The 18,947-nt window shown below is 38.4% G+C and overlaps 1 protein-coding gene, 1 non-coding gene and 1 pseudogene across 2 annotated transcripts; 1 reads left to right on the plus strand and 2 right to left on the minus strand.

Annotated features, from left to right (window-relative positions):
• Positions 1-4,210: 4,210 nt before the first annotated feature.
• Positions 4,211-4,810, plus strand: LOC127811067 (uncharacterized). The gene has a single exon (XM_052350781.1). It carries the CDS (start codon positions 4,314-4,316, stop codon positions 4,692-4,694), a length of 381 nt encoding a protein of 126 aa, XP_052206741.1. The 5' UTR covers positions 4,211-4,313; the 3' UTR covers positions 4,695-4,810.
• Positions 4,811-10,308: 5,498 nt separating this feature from the next.
• Positions 10,309-15,207, minus strand: LOC127810527 (boron transporter 1-like; annotated as a pseudogene).
• A 1,940-nt stretch (positions 15,208-17,147) lies between these two features.
• On the minus strand, positions 17,148-17,220 carry TRNAF-GAA (transfer RNA phenylalanine (anticodon GAA)). Its single transcript has one exon. It is a non-coding gene; the product is annotated as a tRNA-Phe (tRNA).
• Between the last annotated feature and the right edge of the window lie 1,727 nt (positions 17,221-18,947).

Here is an 18,947-nt window from a genome sequence, read left to right on the forward strand (position 1 = left end):
TGATGATATTAGAGAGGCGCAATTCCATGAACTAAAGTTGAAATTGCTCTGAATTTCTGTGTTCATCTGATATGCATTATATGATATGTAGACCAGTGAAATTAAATCCAACAGCCAAAAAAGGCTCCAAGGAGTGCGTGCCTCATGAAGACGACCATGGCACGCCTCGCAAAAGCCAAGCCAAGGCAGCCAAAAATATATATATGTAGATATCGTAGTGGGTAGACGTAACATGATGTAGCTATCGTAGTGGGTAGACGGAACATATATATATATATATATACAAGACTAGCTATATATAATATAAAGTAAAATCTTTTTTCCATACTCGGACACACACAAGCAGTAGCGCATGAGCATAAAAAAGAAGAAAAGGAAAGAAATATTGCTCTTCATTGGATCTGAAGGCCAGACAAAGTAGGATAGATATGAAAGATACATATATAGGGAAGAGAGAAACAGATATATATAGCATGGATCATTTGAAGGGTTGGCGTAGGCCCAGCCAGCGCCAGCCTTAATTTGCAATATCCTGAAGAAACTGGCTGCTGCCAAGTGTCGGCAGGAAGCAAAGGAAAGGGTTGAATGAGATGAAAAGAAATGGGGTGTAGCCATGATGACGCCCAGAAAAGTTGAAACAGTGGTGGGTGAATTAATGGAAGAGAAATCAAGAAACTGGCCAAAGTGGGGGAGGACGGGCAATTGCATGAAACTATATATATATATATATATATATATCCATCTCTCTGTTTCTCCGTCACCCACCGCCACCGCCTTTTGATTTTTGAATGAATGCATACTTGCTCATATATATATATATAGATGCAATGGCTTACCAACAGTTATCTGCTACATGCCAACTCTCCGTCACCCACCGCCTTTTGATTTTTTAATGAATGCATACTTGCTCTTATATATATATAGATGCAATGACTTACCAACAGTTATCTGCTAAATGCCAACCTCTGTTAATGGCCTGTTTGGTTTACTCTTCTTCAATGGAGTTTAAAGTTATCTTATTACTTAAAAGTTATCTAAATTTTTTTAAAAGTTATAATGCGTAGAAGGAGCAGAGTTGACTTAGAGATTAAATATGTTTTACTCACCAAGCATGGCTGCATGGGCTCGGAGCCACGTATGTTCAGCTCGCGGAACCAAATTTATAGTTTAGCAGTGTTATAATTATCACCCACAGTTTAAATTTCACTGTCATTAAAACTTTAAATTTGAATTGAGACATTAAATTTAATTGTGATTGAAACTTCATCTATAAATTAAGATTTATCTTTTTTATGACTTATCAAATTAATCTTTTTTATATATTTCTATAAATGAGTAATAAATTTATAAATAGGTATCCAATTTCTTAAAATTATTCGAGTCATATCATTATTATTATAGTAATAATATTTTTATAGTGATATTTTATTTTTTTTTACTCGTGATTTTTTTTAGTTTGAATTTTTTACCTAAAACTTTTGTATTCGTTTGTGTATTTGATGGTTTGATCATGATTTATTTTCTATTTTAATTTCTTGCAAACTGATATCAAAGCTATTGGATCAAACTACCAGTATTTTGGTGGATCTTAGCCATTAGATCCGAAACCCTTCATCTTCTTTTGTCACCTAGGGTTTTTTGCTTATCGCCATTGCCATTGTCGCCTTCAATCATCCATGATCCGTCATCACCAATTGTTGTCAATCCCTTTGTCGGTCGTTGTCGACCATAGGCAACTGCTCGATCGCCTGTTGCCTCATCTGGTCGACGCATCTTCTCCGATCATTATCTTTGTCTTTGGATTCACCAAAGATCGGTTGTTTCCAATTGTGGTCTTTTGTTCCTAGTCATTACCATCGTTTGTCTTATCACGTCTCCTGTTGGTCTTCTTCGATTGTGGTTTGCCTTGCTATAGTCGTCGATTCATCCCTTCGCCTTCGCCATTGACGGACCATCATGACTAATTGTTCGTCTTCTTTGGTCGCCATTTTTCTCCTTCGATTGCCGACGATTTTGTCTTTTTTGCCTTCGCTTTCTCTAACAATTACGTTCCATTGCCAACGATACATCATAACTGTTAACATTGGTGTTTTTCATCATTGTTGACGACTGGAATTGCCATCACCTTTGATCCCTGTTGACTTTTGCTATTGCCATCGCTAACAACACAGGTTCTATGTTGTCGCCGACGACGGCTTTTGAGCCTTCTGTCATTGCCATCACCATCGCTAACAACTTCAAGCTTTGCCTTAGAGATCTGCCCAAATTTGGTAGATCCCGACCCAGATCTAACCCATTCCATTAGATTTGGCCAATTAGGCCCTAGAGATTTGCCCGAATCAGGTAGATTTTGACCCAGATCTAATCCATATCCATTAGACTCGACCAATTAGATCAAATTTGACCAAATCTGATCCATTTAGACCAGATCAAACTTGTTAGTTTGTTTAGCCCAAATCCGATAGATACAGATCTGTCTCGCCCAAATTTAAGGTCCAAATCTGCTATCCTGATCTATTTTCTATTGGGTCTTTCTTTATCAATATTTTGATACTATTTGGGGTTATTTGATCTTGTCAACTACAACTTTGAAATATGATACTCCATTGTTAGATCGAAATATTAGATTTTCAAGTAAAGATGCAAACAATTTTAGTACATATGGGTTCAAATAATGCAAGTACTCATGATTTAAATGGGTATAAGTATATTGGAAGGTGGAGTCATTAAGGTTAGTAAATATATGTTAAGACAGATCTTATTATCTATATTTTGAGTGTGGTTAAAGATATCAATTGCAGTGAACGTTGTGTGGATTTGATAGGTATTAATCAAGGAGATTAATTCTCTGTGATTTTGTTAAAAGAAATAATTATGAGTAATTCTATATTTGAATTTCGTGTGAATATGAAGTTTATTATAATTGTGACATAGAATTTAAATTTGACTATAATTGAGACTTCAAATTTGATTATTATTAGAATTTTATCTGTGACTCATTAAAACTTATCTTTATAACTCATATTCTCATGATTAGGATATAAATTTATACAAGTTAATTTTTTTATATATATATATCTATAAATATATAGTAGATCTATAAATAGGTACCAAATACTCTAAAATTATTATACTTATATATATTACTACTATAGTAACAATATTATCATAATAATATTTTATTTTTTTTGTTCTTGATTTTTTTTAATTTAAATTTTTTACGTAAAAATTTTATATTCGTCTATTTATTCGATAATTTGATCATGGTTTATTTTTAATATTAAATTCTTACAAGTAGTGTGGTGAGTTGAAGTTTTATAAATTTAAACTCAAACAATTAAATTTAAACCTAACTGTTGACTTGTAATCTACAGATTACCAGAACCACCCATCTCCACATTACCAGAACCCCCTCTCAATTTGCCTGGAAAATTTTCAAGATATATATATATATATATATGTATATGTAGGTCACAAAACGCTGGCCCTGAGTAGATGTGCGCCGAAAGGTGATGTGAGGTGTACAGATGAGTTGTCAGTCCACAGACAGAAAGTTTGGACCAAAAACGTCGGCCCCAAGGGCCCAATTCAAAGGCCCATCCGTCGTGGACTCAACTGTGCGGAGGAGGAGGAGGAGGAGATGGTCAAGGTTTATTGGATTTATTAAATTAATTAATTAATTAATGAGATTTCAACTGCCAGCCCCCACGTGAAACCTGACATTTCTACAGCATCAATGCAATCGTAACTGCCAAAGAAAATAAAATAAAAAAATTGACTGCCCCTTCTCTATTTGATATGACGTCACATAATTACGTGGGAATCTCGGCGATATCAACCGTTAAATCTCGCGTTCAATAATTTAACTTAAAAGGCGTGTGGGTGTGGGTTTGGCCAAAACAAATTACGTAACGTACAATCATTTCAATTTTGAAATTCATTTAAATTCAGTTTAAATAAATTACATTTTTATTACTAATGGAATATATTTTGTTTTTTTAATATTTAAATATTTTTATTAATTAATAAAGTATTTTAACTTAAAATAAAATACATATATTATTATTAATCAATAAAAAAAGTGTTTAGTGTATAAAAAAAAAAAAGAATAAAGTGTATTAAGTATATATATATATATATGTTAATTAAGTGCTGTAATCTACCTAATTATTTTGGCATATATTATTATTATTATTATTATATAATAATATCCCCATCCCATCCCACCTCGGAATGTCTCTAGAGAAAGCCAGCAGCAACTGAAGAAGCCGCGTAGCCGCTCCCGCCTGCATCCATCTCATTACGCTTCTCACATGGAAGACGACGCAATCAGGAAGAGAAAGATTCGTCAGGATGCCGATGGCGATCTTAGCGAGGACGACGAAGAGAAGATGGACAAGTTCTTTGCTCTTCTCAGGAGTATTCGTGAAGCTCGTGAGCACATGCGGAGCCTCAAGGCCTCCGGCACCGCCTCTGAAAAACCGGTGCCGCCGGGGCAGAAGAAGTTGAAGGCGGCGGCGGCCGAAAAAGAAGAAGAGAATCCCCCTTCCTTCCGCCGCGAAGATCTGGTGAAAGATTTTCAATTCACCGGCCCTTGTGTAACCTCCTCGTTGGGAGGGCCGTCTCGGATCGAACAGGTGATCGACAAAGATGAGATCAAAGACGGTGGCTTAGATCTTAAGCTTTCGCTTTAGTCTTCTTATTAATGTTTACAGTCGGTCCGTTTAAGGGAGTGCGAGAGTGCTTTCTAGTTGATGATATGCTGTATGCATATATGTTTAATATATGTTGGCATTGTACAATTTTCCTCCTCCCCGCTGCGCGATTTCATCAGATTTCTCGCTGAAACTCGGTTTATATATTGTGCTCTTCCTTAATCGACCAACCCAGGCAGGGATTGCTGCGTATGTATTTGTATCTTGTAAGCAAGCATATATCTGGATGAAGGAATTAAACGCTTGTTGAGAATTTGCCAAACAACACCGCCAGAGCCACTGGTCGCTACGCTAGCTCTCGTTTCGGATCCTGCTCTCCCCATTAGGGTTCATTATTTGACAGGAGCTGAACAGAACAGAGCAGATCGTGGATTTTTCTTCTTTTTTTTTCTGAAAAAAAAAAATCGTTTACAGTGGAACAAACAACTCTTTCAATTTTCTTTTTCTAACTTTGCTTGCAGTAATTAGTTCAATACAGAAATGAATAAATTTCAAATAAATGTATTATGGCTCATAATAAATCATGCATTAGCTTATAAACAAACCAATCAAAGATGGATAGACATATTTATGTAAGGATAGTCTATCCTTATAGTTATAATAATTTAATTATTATTATAAATAATAATGGGTTTTGATTATATAATTGTTACTAATATTCCCTTCTCTATTTTTTATGGGTTTTCTTATGAGTTGGGTTCAACTCGGTAGGCCGACCCAATTACATAAGACCCGGTAAACCTCGAGCTGAATTCGTCGAAGCGACCTCACACATTGCTGGAGCTCGAGCTCAAATCGCAGGGCCAAGCGAGCTCCCAGAAATATCTCTAGCTAGTCAGCCTATCCGAGCGAGCTCCCAATGACTCTTATAGTTCGTCACTTAGCCGATCAACTCGTATAACGAGAAGATCATATGCCATAGAATGTTAGTAGGCTAGGGGCAAACCCAATCTGTCCCCAGTCTCTCGACCCATTTGATCGGCCCATGTCAGTTCCATCCTGGCCTTTTACAACAACATCATTACAACCTAGTTTAGATTTTCGCGCGTTCACCTTAGATTCCATCCTCTTTAATAACGGATATCATTCACATTAATGAGGGTTTCGTCGGCACTTTATTGCTGCATGGGCGTTTCTGTCGGTGCTAGGTATTCTGTCCCATCACCTGCAGACGTACAGCACATGCATGAGGACATCTCCTCCTCTCATATATCAACCAGCTCTTCCGAGAGTCATGGTATGTTTTTCTTGTCAATTTGCTAATACTCTGCATTTTTACCTACTCATTCATTTACTTGAGTATCGGAGTACCTTGCAGGGATCGGCTGACAAATTAACAAATCGAACCAGATAATTCATTATCACCCTCTCAAATTCATTATACCAGTGCGAGTCAATGAATCATGGTGGATCAATTCCAAATGTAAATAATAATCAATCAATTTGGGGGGGGGGGGGGGGTAGTTATCGTAGAATGAGTTGTTTGGTTTGGTTACATAAGATGAACAAAGGAAGCAGAAACACCAATCTATGCTGGTTGATTTAGATGAATTAAAGAGGATCTTATAAAAGAGACAGCAGGGCGCTTTTTTGTTCAGAGGTCAACAAAGCCATAGTATTTGTGAGTAGAAAGAAAGGCATATATGCCTATGCTTTCGTGCTTTTAAAGCCTCCAAAGTTGGTCTTCCTTCCATTCGTCAATCACAAGAAATTGGGTTTAATCAAATCGGATTAGTCGAATTTATTGGATCAATTCGATTTGATTATTTTCCTTGTAATGGCTCAATTCAATTACATTTTTAGAAAATTTGATTTTTAATTTTCGATTGGATTTTTTTGGTTAAAATAATCGAACCGATCAAATTATAAAACGATATTATTTTTATGTTTATAAAACGACTTTATTTTTTAATTTGCTGCTTACAAATGAAGAAGAAGAGACTCAAATCGAGAGAAAAAGAGAGCTACGATACTGTTACAGGTATTTTATGGATTGGAAACAGTCTAGTAGTGTGGCCCAACCTCTTGAGGCCTAGCAGGCCCAAGGTAAGGTCGCACATCACCAATAGTCGAGCTCAGACTGCGAAACTAAGCGAACTCCCAAAGATGTCTTTAGCTCGCTGGTCAATTCAATCAGCTCGCAGGGCAAAAAGGTCGCGCAATAATTGGAGGCATTGCCCACTTGACTTGTCAAAAACAAATCCAATCCTTGATAATCCGGAATCTATTCTTGATTTTGTGGAATTGATAAGGATAGATTATCTCTGTAATATTATCCTTCTATATTTAGAAGTCATTCAAATTGCAAACATCTCACTCTATAAATAAGGGTTGAAAATCATTATATTGGCATTATAAATTACATACTGTTACTTTGCAGAAATTATTAGAGAACAATTGTGGAGTAGGTATTATTCCGGCCGAACCATGCAAAAACTCTCTTGCGTATCGTTTGTTACTTGTGTTATTTATTTGTTCTCTTTGCATTCGTGTTTATTTTATCAATGCAGGTTGAAAAATCATGGTCGACTAATTTTGAATGTCGACAGATACTTTGAGAAGGAGTGAGATCAAGAGGGAGAGAGGCCCACAAACCCTAAATGGGAATCGAAACCCTACCGCTGAAAATCTATTTCATCACCTCCACCACTTTTTCTTTTGCTGTTAGCCGTTAACCGACGATTGTCCTCTGGTCTCCTTTTGCTCGTTGCATGTAGGCCTTTGCCTTTCGACCGCACTCCCCTCTTCCTTATTTCTTCTTTATTCATTTCCTTTAATGATTGACCATCGTCATTGTCTTACCCTTCATCCCATTTGCCGTCAGTCTTTGTCTCATCGACCGTTGTCTTCTTTGTCGTCGTCAATCGATTGACGACCGTTCCTTATTTCTTTCTTTTCTTGTGCTTTGACAAGTGAGCCACACCGATGACTGATTGAGGTTAGTTTTTGTTATGGGCGATCTCCAGAATTCAGCTGATGGGCTGGACTCGGTTGCGCAGGGCGAACCCAAAATACCCAAGGCACGATAGGCCGGCCAGAATTCCTTAGAGGCTCACCAGGACCAGAGACTGAGAACCACCAATGAAGAGTCTCACGGTAAAAAGTCAGGTCACTTGAAGACAGCGAGCTCGCTCTAAGCGAGCTCACCCAAAACAATATCCCAGCATCACAACATCACGACTTCCGCTTCGCCGAATGATGCGCCAAAGATTAGAACAACCAGGAGACCGCGAGATTATCGGAAGCGATATACACCTGCCTATCGAAAGTAACTCAAATCCCAGAAGACAAGGAACCTATCCCTGATATTCCGGAGCCGATAAGAAAAGCGCCATTAACGGAATAGACTCATTCCATATTTAGAACTGATTCGAATTGTAAACAACACGACTCTATTTATAGAGAAGAATACGCCACTGTAAAGGGATCGATCACGAAATTACATGTTGTGGCTCTGTCGGAATAACCAGAGAACAGTCGTGGACTAGGCATCATTCGAGCCGAACCATGTAAAAATCTTGTGTGCTTATTGTTGGTTCCTTTGTTTCTGTTCCTTACTCTTCGGCACTTGTTATTACATTGCGGGCTCTCAAACTTCGATTGGCAGTTTTCATACGTCAATAGTTTCGATTTTCAGTTAGGTTAAGATTTAGGATTTTGGATTTTTCAATCTTTTTGACTTTTGGTATGATTTTTTTCTGAATCTATTCTGTTTCTGTACTTGTTTGGGACTAATTTTTGTAATAATTTTATAATAGATTGGTATAAAATTCTTGATACAAAACGACTTCAATGTCAATATAGGTACTATATTACTATATAATATTCTTTTATTCACATAGGCCAGATAGATGATTAAGATCGCAATTATGTTGCGTGCTGGGAAAAAAAAGAGAGTTTTTCAACTCAGTTTCATTTTCAATTTTAAAAAATGAAAACTTGACATGTTTGACAAATTTGTGTTTGTTTTATTTTTCTATCCTTAACGTCATTGACGTCAACTTCTCTCTGATAGTCTCTCCTTTTGTGACCACCCACCAACGACGACTCCTAGTCCTAGATTGGGATCTATATACAAGGACATATCATTCAAGAGTCTTATTATAGGGTCCGAAAAGTTTATCAAGAGCCTTATAAAAAGAGGATAAAAAAATAAAATTATCCCCTCAAACTTTACAGATTTGCAAAGCATCGCCCCTGCTCTCTGCTCTCTACTCGCTCTCCTACCATGGCCACACCTCTGCTACCTTCGTCTCTCCGTGTCGCCTTGCTGTCATGTCGTTGTTGCCTCGTCTTCGTCGCCGCCTTTCCTTGCCTTGCCTCGAGTCGTTGCATCTTCCAACGACATGAGGCGAAGCAATGCAAGGCGAAAAGAGGCGACGACGACAATGAGGTGACGCGAAGAAACGAAGGCAGCAGAGGCGCGGCCATGGGAGAGGAGCAGGCAAAGAGCATAGAGCAGGGGTGATGCTTTGCAAATTTGCAAAGTTTAAGGGAGCAATTTTATCTTTTTGTCTCCTTTCTGTAAGACCCTCAGTAAACCTCTCGGGCTTTCTAGCATTTTCCGACATTCAGTGCGGGTGTGTTGAATGTTTACCCCCTTTCATTTGAATTTACCACCACCGTTGATTAAGTGGGACATATTAAAATGCTATACACATTACTCAAGTTGGTTTGCAGCTACAACAAATTCTGTAACCCCTAGCCCCTTAATTAATCCCACTAGATAAAATTAGTTAGTTACGTGGATTCTAGAAAGCTCAACAATTTATATTATTATTATTATTACTACTACTATTACTGTTATGGGATGCATCTTGATTCCGAAATATATCTATCTTAATATAAATAGAATAACTTAAAATAAAATGATATTATTATTTGATTGCAAATTAAGGAGGAGGAGGAGTGCTGGATGATTCCAATTAGAATGAAGATGTGTTTGGCCTCGGCCTGGCCCCCTCCCCTGTTGGTACTGATTTGATTAGTGGGGTTGGATATGGATATGATGAGTCGAAACGACTCCCCATTCGCATTCGCATTCGCATTCGCATTCGCACTCCCACTCCTCCCTCTCCCTCTCCTCGATAATCCACTTCATGTGCGGTTGGAATTCAAGCTGCGAGATGATGTGCTGTCACTCACTGCAAAATCAAAATCGATGATGCCCCCCCCATTGCCATTGTCCCTCCCTTCCGTCCTCTCTCCATCCATCCATCCACTGTTTTTTACTTTCTACTTACCCAACCACCCTATACTGTTTGTTACTCTCTACGTACGGTTTTATATCGTGTACTCCTTTCATTGCCTTTGCCCACCCTCCAACTGCGCCTACCTATTCACAAACACTGAAGGCAGAAAGCTCCGTGCTGCTGACGTCACCTCCCAATCACCTCAAAGACATTTTTTTAATCATCTTCCCAATAATAATTCAATTATTTGTATAAATAATATTTTTTTTTCTTTTACTAATTTTAGTACTAACTATGATTAATTAAACAATTGCAAAATAATAAGATGATATATATATATATATATTAAAAAAAAACAAATATCGTATTGCCCTTTCTTTAGCTTTACCCACTCTCCAACTGCACCTATTGTCCGTGCTGCTGGCGTCACCCCGAATGACGCCAGCAAACGTCACCCCCCCATCCGTCGTCTACAAAAATCAACTCCTTTAGAGTAACCACCAACCGGACACGGAAAATGACAGGAAAAACTCAAGTTTCCAACCGACAATAATGGAGGCCGAGGTGGCCATCATCATCGTTTCGTCATCAACTTCGTCATCTTAGTCACTGGATCAAGAGGCAGAGGAAGACCGTCTTTTGATCTTTGACTTGATCAAACAATTTATCTCGATCGCCTAATTTTATTATTACTACTTTTCTTCATTCGTACAGGGAAATTGATGGAGAAAACCAAAATATTGCAGAGCCATCAAAACTTAAATGGCGGATCCAGTAAGGGCTTGTTCCCAAGTTAGACGGTCGTGGTGGTGGGTCTCCTGCTCTTCCCCCAAAGAAAGGATTGAGTGCGCTCCGCTCTGAGTTCGCTTGCGCGGGGGCTGTACGCTTTCTCTGAGAAACGCGGGCTCTGGTCGCGGATTACGGCATCTCTCGCCGCCGGTGTCGCGGTGGAGCTTGTGACCTTGGGGCTGCATACGCGCCGTATCTCACCGCGGCTTCTGGTGATCATCTCGTCTAAGATTTCTGCATCCTCTGCAAGAGATGCTCTGCCCCCTAATTCTGCCTCCTGCGAATTAACGAGTAGTGTTGAGTTAAACAGATGCGATACGGGAAACGTCACCCCCTAATTTCACGTCATTAGTAGTTTAGGGTTTACTCTTAGAATTATAATGTCGTCACCTAATTTCCCATCGTGAATAATTTACCACAAAAATGATATTCGATACATTATTTATATGAATTGCTATCTTGGCGGCGAGGATATCAAGAGTTAGAAAAGGAAATTTATCACGATTCAATCCCACACAGTCTACTGGAGGGAGATGGATCTTACTGTTGCAAGATTAAATGCCAAAGCAGGTGCCTCCTCGTACTCTGCTGCATCTAATTCCTGGAGGTGTGCGCCTTTGAAAAACTTGGACAGCAGGTATTGTCTAACAGGAACCAAGAGCATTATCATCAGAGGGAATAGGACTCCAGCAATTGGAACCCATGTGATGCCGAAGCAAATGAGCAAGTATCCGGCTTGGAATATTGTAAACATTGCGATTGTGTTGAATGGCACAGTTTCCACGAAGGTGGCATGCTGATACTCCAGAAATCTACACAGTGACATTCAGACTTGTTTCATTAATTAGAAGTTGTTAAGAAAAGATTGAATTCGGAATTAAAACGTTTTGAGGCTTTACTTGTGTCTTCTGCTTGGAGCTGTGAATAACAGTAATATTCTCTCCCAGAACTGGTTACCCGGTAAGCTTTCAATCGCCATGAACGCAAAGTATCCCCACAGGACTGAGGTGGGAATCATCTTGAGGACGGGCATGGCAGCAATGCATCCACCCACCATTGTGGCTTGAAGCAAGTTACTGAGACGCTGTTCTTTGACCTCAACAGGCAATAGATCGTCTATCTCCTTCTCAACGTCGAAAACTGTCTCATCAACTGGGGCGTTCACTCTGCCCATGCTGGAAGCTAATTCGATTGTTGATTCCTTTATCTCCTTCAGCCCCTGTTCGTAACTCTTAGGAGTTTAAATTTTACTGGTGTACTTATTAGCTTCAGAAACAATTAATCGAACAAAGTTCATAATACCAATCAACAGAGAGGACACCCAGTGCGGAAAAGAACAATTATTCGAACATGCATTTACACTTGGGACGTATATATAGCTCTTTAAAAAAAAAAAAATGTTACTTTGAGCATCATTGTGCCAAGGTTATCTCAAGTTGCTTTATCTTCAGTAAGATCTCAAAGAAAGCGAAGCAGATAATTGTGATGGCATGAGAGTAAATGCAGATATGTTTGGAGGCATACCCGAGCTAAGGGCTCCTGGTAGATAAGAGGGGTCTGCATTTGTTGATACGCTTCCTGCATGTTCCCGTAGAGTTGTGTGAGGCTTGAGTTCTTTCTCATGCTTTGACGTGCTGATGCAACCAGGCGATTCCGAAGTAACTGCACAACCAGAGGTATTTCTCTAGGTGAAATATATTTGGAAGATTAATGAATCTCTCAATCAAAGCTCCAAGCTAAAAACGCAGGTTTAAGATCCACAAGTTATTGTTTGTTAATCAAGATATGCAATAAAAAAAAGTTAAATATGGACAGTATTTCGGATGTTTGTCATTTTCAATGTATTTGTTAAATTTATCTGATGACTCTTAAAAAAAAAAAGTCAGATAACTTCTTATCTTAATTTTTCAAGATATCCTTATTTCTCTTTCTCTTAACGTAAGCATATCTTGATTCTTACAGGTAAGAAAAAAATGACGTTTGTATTTTTTAGTACATTCTAAAAAATTTAATAAATAATTTGATAAAAATTTTGAAATACTTTCTAGACTTATTAATCATTTCATATTTTGATTCGAAAAATATTTCGATGTTATTTTGATATCCTCTTACCTTGCTCATTTTAACAAACACTACTCAAATAAACAAATAGAAATAGCTTGCTCATTTTAACAAACACTGCTCAAATAAACAAATAGAAATAGCAAGGCTCGTGTTTATAATACAAGAATTACACCTTGAGATTTCGGGTAATTACCTGGTGTTTAAGAGTTGCCAGACATTTTGTGTGCATTGGGGACTGTGGGATCACACCATTTGAAGGAGGGATTCCTACCAGGCCACAGATTAGGGTCTGCCATCAACAAGAAAGAATTTCAACATAGCAGTCCCCAAAAAATGCAGAATTGTATAACTGACCAGGCGCCCCGAAAGAGAATGAAAATGAGCAGGCAGCAGGAGTATGCCTACCAAGAACCCCAGAAGTAGCAAGTCATAATGGAAAGCAGATGGCTTTCTGAGATTGAATTCTTTCTGCTGAGCTAGTTGAGATGCCACACTGTGGTCAAAATAGTAAAGTACTGCAATCATAGTTGCTGGAATAAAAGCTCCAAGTATGTAGAGAACAGGAACGCTGATCATGTCCTGTCAATTTGATTTAAAATAATGAATTACCCAGTATTAAGTTGAGCCATCCACCTTAAAACCCGCCTGATTAAAAAAAAAAAAAACAGAGACTTAGGTTAAAACAAAAGTTGATTAAACATGCCTTAATAACTGTCCAATTCCCAAATGCCCCAGGCGACCATGGATTTGGGCTGAAGAGACGTCGCGGGATTCCATTAGGAACACTTGCGTCTGGAATGTAAGAGATAGCTGTCCAGAGCAGAACCATTATTGGGACACCATAATCTGCTATAAGGCTCCTAAGCCAGCCTATGAAAAATCATGTACACTATCGGAATCAATATCATTCAGCAAAACTTAAAAATAAAGGTAACTTGTGAAGCAATTTGCAACAATACCGGTTCCAAAACGCCATGACCTTGCTTTCCGGCTTCTAAGTGCTGTTAGCAGAAGACCAAATGACAGAACCAAAGCAAACATTCCATTTGCTAACCTCCACGAAGGGGTGAATTGAATTAATTTCGGATTTTCTCTTTGTGGTACACGGAATTCATCCATGACTCCCTGGAAACCAACCATTTCAATATAATGTTAATTACTGTTGAGTATACATAGCTAACATATCAAGATGTCCAAACAACCGTTATTGAGCCAAACAAGTCTGGTTATGCCGTGGAACTGTTATATTGACATGCATAAGATAGCAAGGATTAGAAAACAATATAAAAATTGCCGTGACCTTGATTGCTTGCTGCATGAAGAGCATAGCAATAAGTAAACCAAATAGTTCTCCTGCCAGACGAGTAAATCTGTTGATAATGGAACTAGCTCCTAATATAGCCAGCAAGAACAGCAGGGCTGCAGTCCATACACACACCCTGAGAGATCAAACAATCAAAGTAGTAGAACAATTTCAAGCAATAAAACTAGTAAGACAGCCAACACTATGACAAACAGCATATGTTTATTTGGAAAGACTTGAAGATATAGCTCACCATCCAGTCCATCCAAGAAAAAGATTGCGACCTATATCGGGTCTGCCTTTGGCAAAATTAAACATGAAGGTGTACATCAGTACGGTAGGCTCTGCAACTCCCAAAATCAGCAAGGGTTGCCCTCCAATGATTGAGTGAATAATCCCACAAAATGTAGTGGAGGCTAAGGTTTGAACTGCAGTCAAAACTCCTTCTGCAAGTTGTAGACGGAGCATATTATGTAAAACCATTCTGATAGCAAACTAAGCCTTGATAATTATCATGCATTAAACTTTCTTTTGGTCTTTTTCCACGTTTTAACACACCAATATTTCTCTCCAGCTGTGCCATATCTTGGGAGACACTAAACGCCATTACAAAACGTAGAAGAAATTTCAGTGCCAGATCTGAAGTGGTAACCAGTTGCTGTTTATTTAACGTACGTACCCGTACTTCTCTCCAGTTGTTCCCCAAATGAAATGACTGGGATTGCAGAGGCAAAGAATATATAAGTGGTAGGAGCTAAAATCCTGAACATGAAATTGTTTTGAAAATCAGCCAACCAGAAAGAACAACTTGGAACAGAGAAATCTTGCGAGTGATTACCAATTTTTTTTTTTTTGTTAAATCTTTAAATTAAACGGCATATACAAGATGATCAGATAAGAGGAAAATTCTACATTTTGATTACATACCTGAAGCCTGCTCTGAAGCCACCAGTCCAGTCTTGCTTGTAACACAACCACCTCCCCTTAATGTCATTCTTGATACCACGGAAAGGCACAAATGTCTCTTCCATTGTAACAAGGATCCGATTGCACGCAGTGGCACAAAATTCTAGAGAAAATAAGACACATAAAATTTAATGCGATCCAGCCTCGATGCTTTCGTGGTGTGGCCAAGGAGGAGTGGTCGAGGACTTGACTTGCATCTGGATGCTCTCTGTGAATAATGCGAGCGGGTAAGAGGAAGGATCCAAATATATAAAGCAGCTGCAGGAGGGGTGGCAAAAGATCTGCAGAAAGATGAAAGCGAAGTTTACCGTCATTGCACTTTATAATTGCCGAAAAGGAAGAAGAAGAATTAAACAACATAAAGATACTCAGCTGGATTTCCTCCCCGGCCCATGGCCTTGCGAAGAACCTTTGATGACGCAGAGATTGAGTTGGCCGCCATATCCACTTTTAACATTAATTGAATTAAATATCTAATGGTCTGAAACGAATCATGCTAATTGACAGAGGCTACTTTGCCGTCGCATGACTGTTTCCATCGATCTGGTAAATTCAGTTCGTGTTCGACTGATTCGCCAACATTCGATAATTAAATTCATGAGAATCGAGAAACGTACGTCGTTTCTTCAAAATCCGATTCGGGTGGGCTGGAGTGGAGAATGACGCGGGCAAATATTCATTGTCATCTCATATTTTCTTGCATGGCTCTCTTCCAAACTTCATTTCCCGCTTCAGGGGAAGCACTGATGTCGTTTATCTAGAGTGGCCAAGAGCTGACCAAACTGTCTAAATTCACTTATACTGGTATACGTCCTTGTCAGTTGTCCTTTACATAATATTCATTCAATTCTTCTGGCTGGTGGCTAGTGCTTTGTATTTGCTGTTCTCCCGTTGTATGCTTTTGGGGCAAGCAAATTATCAATCTAACGATCGATTGGCCTCTTAATGAAACTAGCTAGTGATACTGATATTTGTACACAAAAAATCCAACACACTAGCTAGCACCATCAATCCCCCTAAGCTACCACCACAACATACTATCTATATATATATCGACTAGTTCACCCTGCCTTTAGATTATATATGGTAATAGTTAGTGAGTGCACGCTTAATTAATGTTTGAATAAATGATAACAATCCCGATTTCATAGCCAAAGTCCAAACAACTTGCTCTTGCTTGAGTTTAAATTAAAGGTTTAGCGTGAGCAAAATGTACATATATAAATGACTCTATAGAATATATATATATATATAATTAATGAAATTCCAAATTACAGAACATATATAATTTAATTACCATAACATAATCAAACAAATTACAAATAATTTAAGTTAGAAGCATTACGTGTGGCACGATTAAAATCCAGGACCTAAGATTCTTAAAGCTTCTGTCTCACCACCAAATTTCATTCGCAAGAAAAAGAATTGAAGATCAAATCAAAAGAAAGAAAGAAAGATAATATAAGGCAGCTGCGGCAGAAGAGAAAAAAAGGTCCAATGAAATTCTAAATGCGATGATGAATCGCAATGACAGAGAAACCAGAGAGTTTCAGAAGCACACAGGCGAGAGGGAGGAATCTCCTTTTAGATTCAAAGCAAGCAAAGGTAACCAACCAACCAACCAACAGCAGCTTTAGGTTGTCTTGTCCATAAAAGCATTCTCATGAAGCCAGTTGAACTCATCACCTGCGCTGCAATACATTATGGCGGATGCAGCGCTGATTGACGCTTTTAGCTTCCATTATTATTATTATTATTATTATCATTATCCTTATCACTATCATGATCGTTGTTTTTTTCTTAAAAGAAACCGAAAGTCTCTGCAGCTGATGCCCCAGCCCCATTTATGAGAACATGAGAGAGAATGCGCTATAGCTGCTGCAGATTAGCAGTGTGCGTGGTGTGGGGCGGGCGAAGGATGATGTTCCCATTTGACATGCTCCCCGCCCCAAACTCTTTCTTTTTTAACTACTACTATTTATCTATTTTGCCTCTGAACAAAAATAAAATAAAATTTAATCGCAAGCAGAATTTGGATTTACTCAGCAACTGCATCTGCAAGCTAAGCGAAACACAAAACCAGCTGACTGTGAGGAATGCAAAAATAAAAAGAGCGCATGCGGTGAGCGTGGATCGAACACGCGACCTTCAGATCTTCAGTCTGACGCTCTCCCAACTGAGCTATCCCCGCTGAGTGTTGAACGTGCGGTGAGTAATAATATTATTCTCATTTTATTTGTTCCAACTTTGTTATTTATTTCACAATATAAATATCTTATTTTAAAATAATTATGTGTGGCATCTCCCATCCCACATCTAGGGTGCCACCATAACCCTCAGTTACATTCACATTCTTTGACTGAATTGAAGGTCAACTAAAGTTACAAATGAGTCAAGCCATTCAAGCTCAATTCAATGTTCTTCTCGATAAAAATTTGTTTGAGTTCGTTCGTTAAGCTAAACAAATTAAACTTGAACCTAATTTTGAATCTCGATTTGTAAGTGTATCAACCTTAAGCTCAGTAAAACTCAGCTCGTTAGCTCGATTAGAAACTCGTGAGTATGTTCGATTAAAAATTCGCGATTAAATATAATAATAATATATGTATATATATATATCATATGTATAGTGGAGGGGATTTCCAATAGAACCTGATGTGAACTGGCGATGGGATAAGGTCAAAGGAACCCACAAAAGATTGAAACGAACCCTAGAAAAGCCAAAATCGGGTAGAAGGCAAAGAATTTTCGACCCGTTGATTCACGAACCAAGAACCTAGACTATATTAAAATCTAGACCCGTTGATTATACGGAAGCAGGAACTAAGAATTGTTGAACGCCACAAAGACTGCCCAGATCTTTGATAAGTTCGGGTTTTGAACGCCACAAAGGAATCACTTCATTGATAAGTTCGAAGTTTTGTTCATTGAAGAACAAGATAAAAGAGATAAATCTCTCAAATTCAAAAATTCATAATAATTTCTATTTAATGTTTATAATGGAAAAGCCTTTAAATAGGCGAATAATTAAATCCTAATTCTACATGGAATTAATAAAAATCCTAATTGTTAGTCGGCCCTCCATGATTCTCATCAAAACCCATTTTCCAAGAAGCCCATTTCCTCTCTTCTCCCCTTCCTTTCATTGTCTACTTGTTCATCTTCTTTTTATTCTTTCTCCCACATCATTTCTGCCACCATCACTGCCTGTCATCATTTATCGCCTCTTGCCATTGAAACCTCTTGCTTCTAGTTTCTAAGACGAAGAGACCTGTCACTAAAGTCCATCGCCTCGTCTATCTCATATCTTTCGCTATCGACTGAGCTAAAGCATGGTGGCAAGCCTAACCTTGAGCTCAGACTATGTTAACCGAGCTCGAGCCGTGTTTCCAGACTCGACTAGAGCTCAAGTCTGAGGTCAAATTTGCCTTACCGAGTCGAGCCAAGCTTAATGAAGCTTGGGACAGAAGAAAATAAGCATCGGGAACTCAAGCTTGTCGGCTTAGGAGGTCTTAAATGGGATTCAGGTTTTACGACCCTTTAAGAACTCAAGCTCCAAAAGAAAATAAGCAACGGAGGGTACTTGAGTTCCAATTGAGACACATGTTTTACAAGACCTTGGGATATAAGCATAACTTTTTCGCAAAATTAATCTCCAACAAAATACCCATAAATTCCATTTCCAAACTCAAAATCTGTTTATCTCACACATGCTTATTACAAACTAGAGAAACCTGTAATTCAAATATCACAAATAAACAATCCTTTCATGGCATGTCTATCGACAATCCTTCCACCACGATTGCTTTTCCTTTGTTAAGTCTCGAACTATTTGTGAGGTTAGCTATAAAGATGTGAGTCTTAAGACTCAATAAAAGGCAATATGTAAAATAACAAATTATAGTTTATGACAAATAT

The sequence above is a fragment of the Diospyros lotus genome, chromosome 1 (assembly GCF_014633365.1).
Source record: "Diospyros lotus cultivar Yz01 chromosome 1, ASM1463336v1, whole genome shotgun sequence".
NCBI classification, from domain to species: Eukaryota; Viridiplantae; Streptophyta; class Magnoliopsida; order Ericales; family Ebenaceae; genus Diospyros; species Diospyros lotus.

What these genes read in the sequence shown, in the direction of transcription:
- LOC127811067 (XM_052350781.1), top strand. Translation starts at nt 4,314, where the DNA reads ATGGAAGACGACGCAATCAGGAAGAGAAAGATTCGTCAGGATGCCGAT.